The sequence below is a fragment of the Caloenas nicobarica genome, chromosome 4 (genome assembly GCF_036013445.1).
Source record: "Caloenas nicobarica isolate bCalNic1 chromosome 4, bCalNic1.hap1, whole genome shotgun sequence".
NCBI lineage: Eukaryota > Metazoa > Chordata > Aves > Columbiformes > Columbidae > Caloenas > Caloenas nicobarica.
The window spans coordinates 69,270,677-69,287,070 of NC_088248.1; the positions used below are offsets into that span (position 1 = coordinate 69,270,677).

At 43.5% G+C, this 16,394-nt stretch overlaps 1 protein-coding gene across 1 annotated transcript in view; it reads right to left on the reverse strand.

Annotated features, from left to right (window-relative positions):
• MSANTD1 (Myb/SANT DNA binding domain containing 1) overlaps positions 1–15,948 on the reverse strand; it is a 42,962-nt gene extending 27,014 nt beyond the window's left edge. The window contains exons 1-2 of the mRNA XM_065634735.1: positions 15,933–15,948; positions 6,424–6,516 (exon numbers count right to left, since the gene is read on the reverse strand). Coding sequence (XP_065490807.1) covers positions 6,424–6,516; positions 15,933–15,948 — 109 coding nt within the window. The remainder of the gene's footprint in view (positions 1–6,423; positions 6,517–15,932) is intronic.
• Between the last annotated feature and the right edge of the window lie 446 nt (positions 15,949–16,394).

Here is a 16,394-nt window from a genome sequence, read left to right on the forward strand (position 1 = left end):
ACAACGTCGTTTCTGCCCCAGCAAGAATTAATGCTGCAGGCGTCATCCCTTCCTAACAGCAGCATAAAAAGTAGCAGTATTTAAATAAATGCTTGAAGGAGGTTCATTGATCCATTAGTGAGAAGCCATGCCCTGGATTCAAGCAGATGAGAGCGAGCCAAGCGCAGGCATTGGCACAGGACTCCAGCTAAGCAAGTTTTCGCACCATTGTGGTAGCAAGCATGAGAGCTGCATTGAATAGATGGGTTCTAGCTTGCTGTTCTTCCAGAAAGGAGAATGGTTTGGGCCCTTTTCCAGCAACCTCAGAAAAACTGCAGTGCAAGTTGCTGGCAATTCCCTGCCAGAAGCTCAGCCTCGCCGCTCGGACCTTGCTACTAGCTTGGCAGCCTGCTGCATCCACCTCGCAGCTGTTTGCATCCCACGCTGCCTCTCCCTGACTCGCTGCCAAGGCCCACGATGGATGTAGGAGGCTCTGGTCCTGGTCCCTTGCCATGCCATGCCCTTGCCATGCCGTGCCATCTATCTGCAGCCGCGCTTTAGGTGAGCCCAGGAATTACGTGTCTCATGGGCTCGTCTCGGTGAGGGACAGTGGTGGGATTCGGTCCTGCTCTTCTGCAGTTCAATCAGCCACAGGTTTTGAAAATAAAAAGCATTTAAAAAAATCAAAGATGTCTGCCAAGTTGAGAAAGGCAGGAGCTCCTCTGACTCTTCTGCATTTTTGCTTGGAGACCCTGGACTACCCCTAGCTGCGGGCTTTTCCCCTCGCAAGGGTGCACTCAGCTCTCCAGCTCCGCAGAGGAAAATTTAGAAGATTTAAAAAAAAAAAAAAATTCAGATAAAATATTTAGGGCACAGGAGGTTTTCGTATCAGTTCATAAAAGATTTACATACTAAAATGTAAATGGTTTTTGTGTGTTATTGCGAGGCAGCCTCAGGAAGGGAAATTCGAGAAAAGTGTTGCAACCTATAAAGTCGAGACAATACTCATAAAAGGCTGCCTGATCTGAGAGCTGCCAAAAAGATAAGTAAAACCAAATTCACCAGCACTAAAGCTGTAGCCAAAGCGCTTATCTGCTTAAGTGATGGCTAATGGAAGTTGAGACCATACAAGGGGTTGCTGCCATTTCTGGGACAGGCTGCCAGCAACGTCTGCCATCCCACAGCACCTCCCTGTCCTTCTATGGGGAACACATGTGCCTTTCAAGGGACTGAACTGGAAGTCACGGTTGGTCTTGACTTTATTCCCAATGCCATGCTCAAAGTGTTTCAGAGGAGTTTAGCACCCCATTAGAGCACTACACGGAAAAGCTGCCATCCGCAGCAAAAACACGCAGGGTTTCCAGGAGCAGCTCGTGTTTCCATGTCACCCCACAGAGACCGTGCAGCCACATGGCCTGTGAAGTTCTGCATGGTCTGTTTTTGCAAATGCTTCCCCCAAAAGGATGACTTCTGCCTTTGTGCAGATGATCCACACAAATTCTTCAGCTACCGGGACACTGAGTTGCAGCTCCAAGACAAACGCAGCACTGGGAACTTAAGCGCTAGCTGTCGCATCTCGTGATAGGCAGGAGGACGACTCACCTCAACGCAGAAAGGTTTATTGTGATATGCATATAAAATTGCCCCTCTTAACATAAAGTGGTTCGGCAGGATTTGGGGCCTTGCGATTCCTCTTGGTTTACAGCAGCCACAGTCTTGTTCCCTAGACATCCCAGGGACAGCCAGGATGGGTCTTCTTCCCCTCTCACATTCAAGTGTGCCCCTCCACCCAGCCTTCTGCTCAGGGATGCTGCATCTTGTCTCGCTGCCATCACCACAAGCCTGTACTGCAATTGCTTTTATGTTCCTCATTGACTTCTGGCTTTTTCCAGCCATTTTTCCCTCTCCATGGCTCTCCGCTTCTTATCAGACACAACTCTGCTCCAACCACTCTCCAGCCACCAGAGTTCAGTTTATATTCCAGGCTTAACTAGTCCTCCAATTTGGGCATTAGCTACTATTGTTTTGGCTATCACTAAAGCAAGGAGTGTGTATTTGCTTCCCCACTTAGCCTCAGCAAAATGCTGCCAGCAAACCCATCAGCGCAAGGATCAGAGAAACATTTTCTAGCCGTCGCATACAGGAGCATTCTGGTCAGCCTGAGGAAGTCCATCTGCCTCCTTTCGTAAGTTCTCCCGAACTAATGTACGCCCACAAACCACTTCTGGATGCAAACATTTCCACGTCCAACACCAGCCGTCCAATACCACCAGTGATTTTAAAATCCTCCCCGGTGCTTTCCATTCAACATGGCATTCAGTGTCATAAACCAGAGGATGTGCCCAGAATAAGTGTCGGTGTGTGCACGGGAAGGCAGCATGATTTGCTTGCCCACCTGCAACATCCGTATTCCTGGAATCATAGAATATCTCAAGTTGGAAGGGACCAATAAGGATTATCAATTCCAACTCCCTGCTTCTCGCAGGACTACCTAAAACTAAACCATACGACTAAGAGCATCATTCAGACACTCCTTGAACCCCGACAGGCTTGCTGCCATGGCCACTGCCCTGGAGAGCCTGTTCCAGCGACCAATGACCCCCTCAGCAAAGAACCTTTTCCTAATGTCCAACCTGAACTTCCCCTGATGCAGATTTGGGGGAAAGCAAAGGTAATACTACCAAAAGGAGTGACAGAGTACCTGCCGCCACCCATTCTCCTGCTGAGAAGATCATGCAAGTGCAATCAATAAGATTAGTTTAAATTATGGATTAACTGGACTCAGTTTGCCTGCAGCAGATTAGCAAGCACACAAATGACTCTTTTGGCAGTAATGCTGCCTCCAGTAGGTGAGCAAAGGTTATTCTGAATAGTAACAAAACTGAAGAGCTACAGACCAGATTTTCAGCAGTGCAGAGCCTACCTGTTTCCAGCCAAACTCCACAGGGGGCTGGGCATACCCAGCATAAATAAGAAACCTAATCCAGATGTCTGAGCAGGGAGTGCAGACCTAAAACATATGGAACCTGAAACCACGCAGATGCAGGAGACATCCAGCATCAAGATGCAAGAACAGACAAGCTGTCCAAAGGGGGTCCATGTATATGGCACCAGGGAGTCCTTGTTCTGTTTCATCTCTAAACACCCAATTGACAGATTTCTGCATAGCCAGAAGGAGCGCTTTTGGATCCCCGTGTTCTAAGCAGGTCTTCAATTGCTCAGAAGGATAGGATTTTTTGGTTGTATAAAACAGTTTTCATGACTGTAGGACCAGAGACCTTCTAAATAAAGCAACAAGGAACGACCATCTGATTACACAGAGACAAGACTAAACAATTTACAAAAAACCAAGCCAGTTCACAACACAGGGTCTCATTCTCTTTAACAAAAGTGGCCAGTGATTTCATGTGATGTGCAAGCAGAAAGCAATAGTGCGTTCCCAAGGGAAGCACTCTTGTGCGACTGGTTACTAGAGGCAACCAGCCAACTCCAAAGGACTTGTGGAAGTCAGTCCTTTTCTCCCCCCACCTCACTCACCTCACCGTAGAAGTGTGTTGTGAAAACTACTTGGACTGGCTTTAGCTCCTGTTTTGCTGTGGATTTAAAAAGAGCTGAACAGGCCGATCCACAAAGCTTCCCAACCAAGGGCAGAACAAGTATGACTGCTTCTTGTCAGCATCTCACCAGCTGAATAAATGAAAATATTCTTCTCTGCTAATATGCTGCAACTTTAACCCAATAGTGACGGCTCACATGCTCCACTGACTCTTGCCCCACACTGTCTTTAATGCCCCGTAGCAATATCCCCGTGGCTGAAGCCACTCAAACAGACCAAAAAACGCATCATGGGCAGTCTAAAATATTCTGTACTAATGTCATGGCTTTCTCCATTTGCACCATCTTTCCTCTCTGCACACTATACTTCATGACAACTGGACAGGCAGATTAGAATAAAGCTCATGCATACCTTTTCAAATGATTTCTCATCAAGTCTCAGCGGGAACTAATTGAAGATTAAACTAATCATTCCTTGAGGCCTCTTACGGAGTGTTTTATCACTTTTTTTTTGTGAATACATTACGAAGAACGTCACTGAAGTGCTGATCTGGCAGGACCAGTGAACACACAAGCTGGAGTGGCTGGACATGTCTGGCCCGTGTACATAAAACACAGGAAAGAAGCGGAGGACAGTGGTGCTGATGTTGTCCCAACACACATCTGGCAAATGAGGACTTCGGACGTCCTTAACAAATGGGACGAGACAATCCCTTATCCATTTCTTCTGACTGCGAAAACCAGTCTAGCAAAACCACGATAGTAAACGTCCAAAATATCACCTTGCTTTTCTGAAAACAAAGCGGCAAGTCTAACAAGAGCTGTTTGACGTTATGTGAAATATTCCTGACAAACTCTCTGATCTTCTCTGCCTCCTAAAATCTGGAGAATACCACGACACTCAGCCAAAACCCAGCTACTGTAACTCATGTGGATCTCTGCTTTAGCCTGCTTCCACAACAACCAAATTCTTTTCATTGACCGATCTGCAGCTCCATCCCTGACCTCTGATCTGCTCAGTGCTCTCTGGGAATTGTACATGGCTATCAGATAACCACAGCTGACATCCAGACTTCCACCAGCCGCTGGGGAAGAGCCGTAATGCTGGGTCACAGCAGAACCCCAGACGAAAAAAATAACGTGCTTCTTCTGCAGTGCCTTGCAAGGTTAAGGAGTCATTTAATCAGAGATGAAAGCTGAAAGAAAAATCCAAAAAGGTTTTGAAGCAATGGAAAGTACTCCCTGGAATGTCAGAACCAGATACTTCACTCTGTAATAAAAATCATGGTCCCAAAAGCAGGATCAGATATATTCTTACTAGCATTTGCTTTGACAGAAATACACATTTTCAGGTTTCTGCTGCTGCAAAGGCAGAAGAGAACCCTGAACACTGCTCACCACAACTGTTGGGAATATTTTGGGAGTATTTTATACATCTCATTACTGTAAATGTTTTAGAAACATTATTTTGCTCTATTCTACTCTGCCTCCCTATGTCTTTTTTATCCTACGAATGAGAACCCCTTCAGGCAGGCATCACATGCAAGTTCCCATCTAAGCATTTAAAATATTACAGGTGGTGTGAGTTATCAGTCAAATTTTCTGAAATCACTCTTTTAAGATCATTTAGATGCTTCCCACTACTTTTGGCATGCTACTATATAGGAAAGCAAGAGCACATTCATTTTAGATTAACATGGTACGATTGCAGTACACTCAGAAATGGTCAAAAATCAACTCTCTCATTCCCAAATGCTCAATTCTGTATGAAACCACATTAAACCATGAGTAAATCTCATGAATAAGGTTTTCATTTACATTTGACTGTGTTGATCTTTGGCAGAGAGCCAACATCTCTGCCACTGCTTATTTTATTTATACATATACATATATATACACGTATATGTATATACATATACACACATGCTTTAATATCTTTTTATATATACACATAAACATTATTTTATCTAGCTGATTTCTAATAACAACTATTCCAACATAAGTCTTGGAAGAGGAGGAGAAGGGACGGCGGAAGCAAGACCAGGCCATCGCCTCATAGCAGAGCGCAGGAAAATGTCACTATGTGCAGAATAACCCCCGGGACGTAGAAGAGCACTTCAATTTCCCTCAAAAAATTCAGAAATGCATTGCATGTCCCTATAGACTCCGCATCATCTCAGGACAAATCCAAGACTGCTAAAAATCAAAAACATTCTTGGATACCACAAGTTGTTTTAATGTGTGCTGTAATTTTACGTAAGAATCACCAAAAAGAGAAATTATTTTGTCTGTATTTAAGCAATATTCTCATCAGAACATTCTGCATGTAAAAGCTTGGAGAGACAATGAGAACAACTGCCAGTCTGACATGGGACTTTAAGAAGGCATGTCCACTGTGAGAAACAAAAAGTTGTTGGACTCTCAAAACCATGAAGAAATGCTAAAAGTCAACACATTTTAAAATACACTCCTCCCCATGTACTGGCTAACATCTCTGACAGAGTCCAGTCACACAGCAACCTCAGCGCATCAGGAGAAAGCAAACGGCTTCAAGGACAAAGTACTGATCAGTTAAACCCGATAAAAACCCAAATCAGCAAACACCGCAGAAAGCAGGTATTATAACGTGGACTCCTCTATCCACAAGGTACAAACCTATGAAGCAACTCCGTACAAGGGACTGAAACAGTGACCAACCCGGCCTCCTCTGGCTGAAGAGAAGACAACGCAGCAACTTCTCCACGCTCAGAAATTGCAGCCCTGAAACACCTGGCCCCGTTCCCTTGCCCTGCATTCTAGAGGTGGAGCAGAAGGGAGGCACAGGCTCAACACACAAACACTTTTATAGCTTTGGGGGGGTTTTATGGTATGGAAGAAAACCTTCCGTACCTGCTGTCCTAGGAACAGAAGATCCTCCATGAGCCTTGAAGTCAACGCAGGAGTCTTCACAGCAGATCACTGAGCCGGAGCAGAACTTCGTGTCTGGGGGAGAAAAAGTTGGGCAGAACAATTCACCATGTGGGGAGGGGAATGAGGAAACATTTCAGAGCAATTGAGGAGGAAGGTCAGCCATGCTTAGCCAAGATTATCTTGTAAAGGTCTAGATGAGGTGGGTTTAGTGTGGTTTGCAAACTCTAACCTTTCAAACAGCGCAGACAAATATATTCCCCATGCTAAATGACTTGAATTGGCCCGTAACCCTTCAACCACCTCACTCCTGTGCGCTGAAAGCTACTCACTTCAAGCCAAAAGAAAATGGCAAACATCTTCATCCACATGTTACTGCTGCCAGCAAAAAGGTATCTCTAAAGAGACATCCCAGCCTCAGCCAGGCCACCAGCAGATGCAACTTTTCCCTACTTTTCTCTCATCTGCCAAACTCTTCCATTAGTTAGTTAACGCTTAAAGCTCGGTGTGCTGTCCTTCAGAGGATCACAAATCTTTTTTAAAACATGGTGAGTCCTGAAGGTATTGTTAACTCTATTGTACACAAGAAGAAGCCAGAGATAGCAAGAGAAAAAAATTCAAAAGCTTCTAAATTACTGCGAAACTGAAGCAATTTCCAAAAGAGAATCGGACACTCCAGAGCTAAAGTCAGCCTTGCACATCCTTCAGTCACATCTCAAAATGAAACATGTTCTCACTTCACTTAGGCAAGGTCCTTAAAGCCAGAGAGGTACTAAAGAGCATCGCAACAGGAAAAGATTTCCAAGGGCTAAATTAGCCGTGACTTCTCCACTCCTCCAAGAGATTAACTGATCAGGCGCCCAAGAGTCCACAGGAACCCATTTTTTCTCCACCAAAAGAAGATATTCGGGTACCTCAAGTTTTTCTTCCTCCATGTCGCGATCCCACCATCTTGGCTGAGCTGAACCTCTTAGCACGTACGCCCGTGAAAGCCCGCTTGTGATGGGGGATGAGCACAGCTCACGCTCCTCAGCGTGGCTCTGGCACCAGTGCGAGGGAGCAGCCGCTCCGACCTTCACTTAAAGACGTGGCTGGAGGAAGAGGATGTGGGTGGGGTGGCACGAAAACAGCACCCGCTGCCAGGCCAAGGTGGTTGCAACCTCTCCCTGTGGAGAGAGGTGCGGGGTTTGGACTCTGCCTCCAGGGCCGGTTTTGATTTTTATCCCAGGGATGTTTTTTCATGTGAAGCGTGTAGTGAGCGGCCTTGGGAATGCTGCCAGGTGCCTGCTCCCCACCTCCTTACAGGGGAGGTCCCAACCGATGGGCCACAGTCAGGCTCCCACTTGCTTCTCCTCTCCGGCTCTGCGAATCCTTCTCCGCGCCGTGGCACAACTTCAATAGGAAGGGCTGAGCGGTTGCCTACAGCCTGGGAAGGGGCAGGTGGATTTGAATACCCCTTGGGAGAAGGAGGACCCAAACCCGCGTTCCACCACTTCTGAGGCGAGTATTACGACAATTAAGTTATTACATGAAAACCACCGCACCGATCATTTGTATCTTAAACAGCAGCGCAAGGCTGTGAGCCGAGGCCTTGGCAAGAGGGGCAGGTTTGACTCCCCTGGCCGGGTTTGGAGCTTGCAGAGTGTGGGAGCTGCTCGTGGGATGGGACACGGGTACCTAGAGCCAGAGCCAAAATCAGTGCAGAGAACCCAAGGGACAAGGGTCGGGGAGGGAACAAGGTCTTGCAAACAAGCCCTCTTAAAATCACCAGAGATACATCAGGTCCCACCATTCAAAGGCCCGACCTATTACTTCAGGGTCAAAATGTCAAGCTGAAAATCTCTTTATCACCACCAAAGTGCTTTTACCTTGAATTTTTAAGGGTTTGTTTAACCTGAGGTTAAAAATACCCTGGGCTCCTTGATTGTTAAGCAGGATTCTCTGTAGTCCAATAGGCCGTAGAAAGTTTCTATAGTTTTACTAACTATTGTGTCTCTAATCCAGCTTCCTGCACCTTCTTCATCCTCAATCTAAAAGAGTTTAGCTGCAAAAATTTAACTAAAGGAGTTTCTTAAAGGAATTTTTAAAGCAATGCTTAGCCAATGTGTTTTTATCACAAACATAGACAACAAAGTAACAGCTAGCTCTATGTTTAATTGTTAGAAGAGTATGTAATTAAAGAGCAAGGCTATACATGTGTTTTTAAATGCTGTGAGCCTGATTTTCTTCAATTTTGTTGTTTCTTCCAATTCTTTAAATATGTATTTGAAAGAAGTGGAAGGACAAGTAGCACTATTTGGAAGGTGCAAATAAGTCTTTTGAGAAAATAAGTACATTTTAATCTCACTGAAATATACTAACTATAAAAACTGGAGCTGTACAGTAGAAAATGGACACTTTTTGACAAAACAGGATGTATTTAGAGGACATGTCCCTCTAAATAGGGCTAGACTAGTAGGCTGAGTAAACGGAAATATTTGCAATTCATTTTAGACATTTGTCAAGATAATTTCATAAGTAGATACGTGTAGGAGCCTCAGAATTTGTTTCAGGCCCATTTGGAAATAAAGTCTGACACAAATTTTTGATTTAGATTTCAGACTCATCTCAGCAACACAGTCATTAGTTTATCCAACAGCGTTAAAAGCTAACAAGCGCCCCTAAACCTCCCACAAAATAAGAAAATTACAGCTAAAATTCTGCATCATTCCATGCTGGTGATTTTTAGACAGGAGTTCCCACTCACTTTAACAAGGTGATAATTTAAACATCTCTGCCAAGAAATACCAGCGCCTCGCTGGACTCCTACAGCTCTGAAGGCACCTGTCGGTGGAATTCGATACCCTGTGCCCAGAGCATCAGAAAGTGCTTGGGAGGCTTGCGTTAGGAAAAAGCACGCAGTTGTACAGAGATTAAATTCCTTGGAGTTCTTTTTTATCCTGAGAAATAAGAAGAGAGGATCCTACATTTTTATGTGTCTGAGTGTAAGGACACAAATACAGCTTATGGTCCTTCCAGCCAAGCACCTGTTGGCTATAGAAGAAAAACCACACAGGTGTGCCTTCATTGACTTGCTACAGCCATTTTTTTCATCATTTGCAATGGCGTGGGAGCATTCCAAAGTTTAACATTGCCTTTGGCATTCGGAGAACAATGCTGGCCAATCTTGCCTGTCACGTTATTTAATTAAATATCAAAAAATGAATTATACCACAGGCCAATATACAGTGCAGTCTTTCCAGTTTTAGTTTTAGAATCTAGCTCAGTTTTCAGCACAAATGCCACTGCTGAACGGGGGGGAGAGGTGGAAGGAACAAGAGTAGGACACAGCTACTACTGCAATGTAAGCAGAGCTGAGCAAGCTTAATGCATCCAAAGCAGAGGCCAGGCAATTCTCTGGCAGCATTTGAGAAACACATGAAAAAGCCGTATGCCGTGGTGCCAGCAGCAGCAGAGCACTGAACCTGGTGACCCCAGGCGTCCTTTCCAAGCGTGTGTTTAAGTTCTCTTGGCACAGAAACTATTCTGTATGTATCATCATTATGGCAGCATTTCTGTGTACCGTTTCTACTTCTACTATATTCAAGACACAGTTATCACACTGTGCAACACCTGGGCTTATTGTGGATTTACACACAAATCTAAATTTATTTTTTGTTTTATCTGTGAAGTCTTTAACATCCTATTTATCTTCTTGAGCACTACTAAGGATTGAACTAATTATTTTCCAAGAAGAATTCAAAACGACACCAAGATATTTTTCCCAAATGATTACATCTCTGTGGATGCATAGGTATGGTTCTTTTCCCTTATACATTACTTTGCATTGCCTAGACTGGGTGAGAAAATGGAGAAGAATATTCACAGCCAGTTTTAATTTTGTCCACCTTGAAAATTCCTTATATGTAAAGTTTGTCATCTCTCCTTTTTTCCTAAAACATTAGAAGATAATTTAACAGTAGAGATATCAACAGAGACTTCTGTAGCCTAGTGACTTTACTGCAATAGGAAAACTGATTATTTAGTTCCTACCCTCCAAGTTATTACCTTTAACTAAACAGAGCCATAACCAGTTCAAAACTACAGGAGTGCTTTCCCTTTTATTTCTTGACAATTTAGGTGTGATGGCCATTAGTAAGGGACCTCGGAAGTCCAGCTATACCTTCTGAACTGAATCACCCCTACCCATGGGCTGCTTGGCTTCAAAGCACACAGATTTGTGACAGCTTCCTTCTACAAAATCCATTTTGACATTTACACAATGTATCATATTTACTCTACGAATTCAAGTCTTCATTTTAGTTTCCATAAATTTTCTCAAGAAAATCTAGATTTACCAGTGTATATAGCCCTTTAAACATCAATTACATTTGCCACCTTCACTTGCCACAGTAATTATTTAATTCATATCAAACAAAACTATTAATTTGACAACTCCACATTTGGGACTCTTGGCTGGCTACCATGGCTACCACCTATTCTTATCAATAGTATTATGCATTTTATCCAGTTATTCTAAACATGTTCTGCTGACTTTTCAGTTTACAACAGCTCTTGACACTCTTTCAGACACCAAAATGCTCCAGAAGAGAAAGCTCCCTGAGATCCTTTCTAATGAACAGCAAAGCAAAGATTTATTTGGCCTTTCTGTAGCAGCCTTATGTATTTTGAGTGTTCTTATTACACTGCTATCACCTATCAAGGCTGCTGATGGACAGGCTTCCTACTCTTCATGTGTTCGAAGGGGTTTTCTCATTGTTTCTGTGAGTTTAGCAAGGTGTTCCTCAAAATTGATTTTACCTGCCTTGTTTAACTTGCCTTATTTAACTTGAATGTATGCTCTTTTCTATTTTCTCTGTTCAAACATGACCTCCGCTTTCTGAAAGATGTCGTTTTACTTCCAACATCTCTCTGCTCTTCCATTGAACAACACCAGCTTTTCAGGGAGTTCTGCTCAAGCCTTTTGACAAAAAAGCAATACAAAATTCCTTGAGCTCATAATGTCTTCTCACCAACTGCATGTTCTCTGCAAGTACCTTACTCTTTTAGCTGTTCCTTCGAACCACAAAAATGTAAGAATCATTCTTATATTTATGTCTTCCATGTCACTGAGATTTTTTTGTTTGCACAGGGACAAGAAAACAGAGTTTGCCCTGGTCACTGCACATTGCTCTGGCTTAAAACCAGTGCTGTTTTTTTCTTAATTACAGTAATTTGGTTCACACTCATACATCATTTTCCATCTTGTCTCTCACATCAGGTTCTTTCTCCTCCTTTTCTGATCCTACATTTACTGTCATTGGTATTTCTCCATTTCTTTTGCAAAGAAAGGCCCTTTCTTCCCTTGTATTTCACTGAATACACTCTTGATAACAAGCGTCTCATAAACAAATACAATTCTCTCTTCCAAGTGAAATCGCTCCATTTGCCAAGACAAGAAGAGTCCATATTTCCAAATCAGAGTCCTCTGATTTTCTCAGCCAGCATTTTCATAAGGAGAATTTTCCAGACAGTTTCAGAACAATGTTTCAGTCATCACCGTGCAATAAGACTAATTACGAACACAGTCAACACCAGTATCAACACTGCCACCTCCACATCTATGAGATTAAAAAAATGTATTCCCCGAGCGTTATCCTTTCTTTGTTTCCCAAAAGAGCACTGAAGTTCCCTGGAAGGGCAGTTTCTTCACACTTCCAGCACAGTTTGGATGACAAGTCTAAGAAGATTAGTTTCTGTAATGTTTTCTAAAAACCACTGTAAGGAGGATCGCGGACACAGATGACTGATTTTCATCCAGGAGATTCTAGCATTGTTGCACTACCTCATGCATTTATTAGGATTTCATTTCCTTCAGGAGCCTCAAGGGAAATTTCATAATCAGCACACCTGGTACGTGTAGTATAAATAATTAAGGGGATGCCCTCTCTAACCATCTATGCAGAAAGGCTGTTCTGCTGCAAGAAATGGCCTGGATCGTAGTCTCATTAGGAGAAATAATTACAGTTATGAGATCCTCTCCATGTTCAGACTGAAAAAACCCCGTGAACGTTTACTTGAACCAGATGGAGTCATGGCTCTACCTGATGTACAGAGGAACCTACTCAACCAGTACGTTTGAGTTATTTCAACACTATTCTTTCTATGCCGGCAGTGTAGATAGTACTTTACCACCATTTTTCTATCCCAGAATGTAATTTATACCCTGCCTTAACAAAAAAGATCACGACACCAATTTAGCTTACATCAAGACAAATATTTTACGTGACAAATTTGGCAATAAGACAGCACTACACGAACTGGTTTGATAACAAAAATACTTAGCACAAACCATGTCAAAGAGGACAGAGCTCATTAGAATGTAGCCTTATCTATTCCACAATTTGCAAGGGCAGTATAGTTGTTACAGCCCAAGCTCTGGTCTGCTTTGTAGGTTTTCCCCTCAGAAACTAAGAGCACTGAAGTTCTGACAAATTGGACCTTCTGAGAAGAAGGAAATATATTAATATTATTACAGCAAGTGGAGAAAATAGTCAACACCTCCTTTGCATTGCAGGACATGCAAACTCATGTCTGCTGGCTCAGAGTAACAGGTTGGTAGAATCTGCACAATTTTAATCTGAAAGGGTTATTTGGGGATTTTTGTTTGTTTGCTTGTTTTTGTTGGGTTTGTTGGGGGGGTTGTTTGGTTTCGTTTGGTGTTTTTTGTGGTGTGTGTTTGGTTTGGTTTGGTTTGTTTTCACTGAAGTGCTTTGTGTCTTTCTCTGTTTTACCATCAGAACCCTTTGTTCTGAATTCTTCTTTCTGCTACCTTTGTTAATTTCCTGCCTTACTCTGTATTTAACATTTACACTACAGGTCCTTCACTTGAAATCTGTTTCTTTCCGTAAAGCTGAACTCAAATTTTACTTTAAAGCTTCTAAAAAAGTTCTCATATGAGTGTGCTTACCTTTACATGGCCATCTGTAACTGAAGTTCAGCACAGTAAACGGCATATTTGTGACTTGGAATTCAGTTTTGCAGATAAAATATTTTAAACGGTTCATTTAAATATGCCTCTGATATGCAAGTGAAATAGATTCAAACACTGAGATTTGCTCACCATGATTACTTTTATTTTCCAACGCATTAATTGGATATAGACAGTCAAATCAAGAAAATCAGCTTCTCATCAAGGGCTGTGTTCTAAATTCTGATTTTTTTTTAAGCTAAAAAATGCCAATATATGACCAAAAGATTAAATCTTACATGAACAAGACCAGAGATATATGCAACACTGTGTAAACATACTCCCACTCTTTCAACTTGCCCAGTTACCTTAGGTCCAAATAAATGCTTATGCATTTTTCTAAAGCAATCAGATTTGAAAGCTCTATGACTAACTAAATCTCTTGCTATTAATGTGAGCAAGCCATATTTAAATTCCTTTTTTTCAATGGGTTATGAACCAAAGCGTATTCATTACCAGAACTTGTCCCTTTTCCCAAAAGCCTGACACTACAACTGGATCTGACTGGGCACTTCCTTACACCTGTACATTGCTATAAGGGGACTCTAGACCCAGAACCTTCAGTCACAGCATCATAAAGCATCACAGGATTATAGTAGTTTTCCCAAGACAAATAAAAAAGACTCATATTTATCTTCAAAGTTAGTTTGTATTGGCGACATCAAGACCTTACCCCTCAATTTAGCAAAAGTAAAGCAGGTTCCAGGCACCCTGTGCTAAAATTCTGTATTTGGTTTCAGCGCTGTCCTCTTCTTATCCTACCCAGAGCAGTAGGAAACATGGAATCTGATTAATTAAACCAATTTCAGAGCCCTGAGCAAAAAGCGGGTTTCAGTTTAGAAAGTGGTAACAGGAGGACTCTGGCCACATCCAGGGGGAGAAGCCCACTGGGAAGCTTCACAAGCCAAGCGACACTTTTCCTCTCTTTGAGAAGTAAATGTGTGATTTGAAAGTCTGCACAGAACGGATTTACATCTGTAGGATGAGCACTTGACGAGGTATTTTGTGAAACTTGTAAGACCCACCTTTCTCCATCTGCTCTAGTGGAAACCTGCGTGACCGCACACCCCGCTCGCTGCATCAACCCGCCTGTCCTGCCCCGTCACAGCGGCTGGAGCCCACTGACACCAAACCTGCTCCAAGTCCTCCCGAGCTGCAGGGACTAAGGGGTTAATCCAGCACTCAGGCATACATTAAACCAGGCTAAGAGCATTCCACAGAAATACCATCCTGAGCTAGCAGCCTGGAAGGAATAGCTAACCTGACACATGCTCTGTCTGGGCAACAGACACATAACACTCGCTTTTTAAACACAGCATCAATACAGCACTTTGTGGGGCACTCGTGGGCATAGAAAATCAGCTGCATGAAAAAAAAAGACCGTGGAAAGTGGTTTGTGCAGTATTAGCTGTGAAAGTTGTACTTTGCTTTGAGCAGACTTGTTTGAGACCGTACCACTTGTCTAAAATGCAAAATATTTCCTCACTTACTTTAAAAGCTGCAGCTTTGTCCCCTGCTCTTCTTTGCATAAACATGACATATAGATACACACTTAGAGGAGAATAAAGAACACGCAGTTATGAGGATCCCAAATATTGATCTCTATCAGCCTGTATAAACCAGCAGTTTTAGCAGTCTCGCAGGAGTTTGCTGTAAAAGCAATTGGAACTGCAATTAACAATAGCACATCTTAGGACAGGGAAAGGCTTGTAACCAGAAGCTAATTAGGAGGGCAAACACTGAAGCTTGTTAGCTGAGATGCTAATGAGAATTATACTTGAGTGGCAGCAGACTAGCTATTCAGAGTTAATTAGAAACCTCAGCTGATAGTATATTGCTCTTAAGAGCTTTCAAAACAAACAACTGGAAAAACTGTCCTGCAGCTAAGGAACCAGCATGCCATGGTGGGTTATTCATGGGCACGGGGAACAGCCAGAAAAATCACACTCAGGCATCAGGGCAATTTAGCAGCACGTGAAAAAGGTAGAGAGGAGGTTTTTAGGAGCTGTGTGCCCTCCTGGATTTTCTGTGACAGTTTTCATCACTGGCAAACCTGGTGCTGCGTTAGGCACTGCCACTTACACTGCCCAGCGCCAACAGCGCCCAGTTGCACAAGAGGATGAGCTGGAGGGCTGCCGCACACCCCAGCATCCACACCAGGCTGGTGCGGAAGCGGGACAGGGACCTGGGCTGGTCCAACAGCCCCTCACAGCCTCCCTATCCCACCCACCAGCCTCTCCCATCCCAGCCCTCAACTGGGGAGAGCTGCTGGTGTCGGAGGTACCAGGGCGAAGCAGCAGCTGGGTGCGAATTGCTCTCACCGTGACTCTGCCTTCCCCATGGCACCGGAGGGTTTTACTCCCTCCCTCTTTGTGCAGTGAGGAAGGAAAGAGTAAGTCAAGGCGCTTTGAGAAAAAAAAAAAAAAAAAAAATCTGGCAAACGTAACATCGCTGCAACGGGAATCGTGAAGCGTGGCCTTACCTGGGCTGAGTTGCATGGCTGATTCCTGCTCTGAGCAGAGCCAAGGAGGCAAAGCCGAGGGGCTGCGTGTTTAAATGTTTCCTCTCTGCCTGATTGGAAGCGCAAGAGCCAGTCAGGGCAGGGGAGAGGCTGCTAAACTCAGAGTAGGTTGCTTGTTTCAGGAGAAGATTGGATACTGGAGAACCTGCGGAGTGGTTCGCAGCACATTTGAACACACAAAAAAGCATGTCACAGGGGAGAGAAACACTCCCAAAGAATCAAGGGGATTTTCAGTTTCGCCAAGGCCCTGTTTGCATTAAAACTTGCAGCAATTTTGAGGAAAACCTGGTTTTAATTCTGTTTATTGAAACCAATTGCAAACCCATGTGGATACTCTTAAACAGATTCAGCTTTCTGAAAGAAAAAACAGTGCAATGCACATTTCAATTAAAGCACACAGAAGAGCACCCACAAACGGTTTTA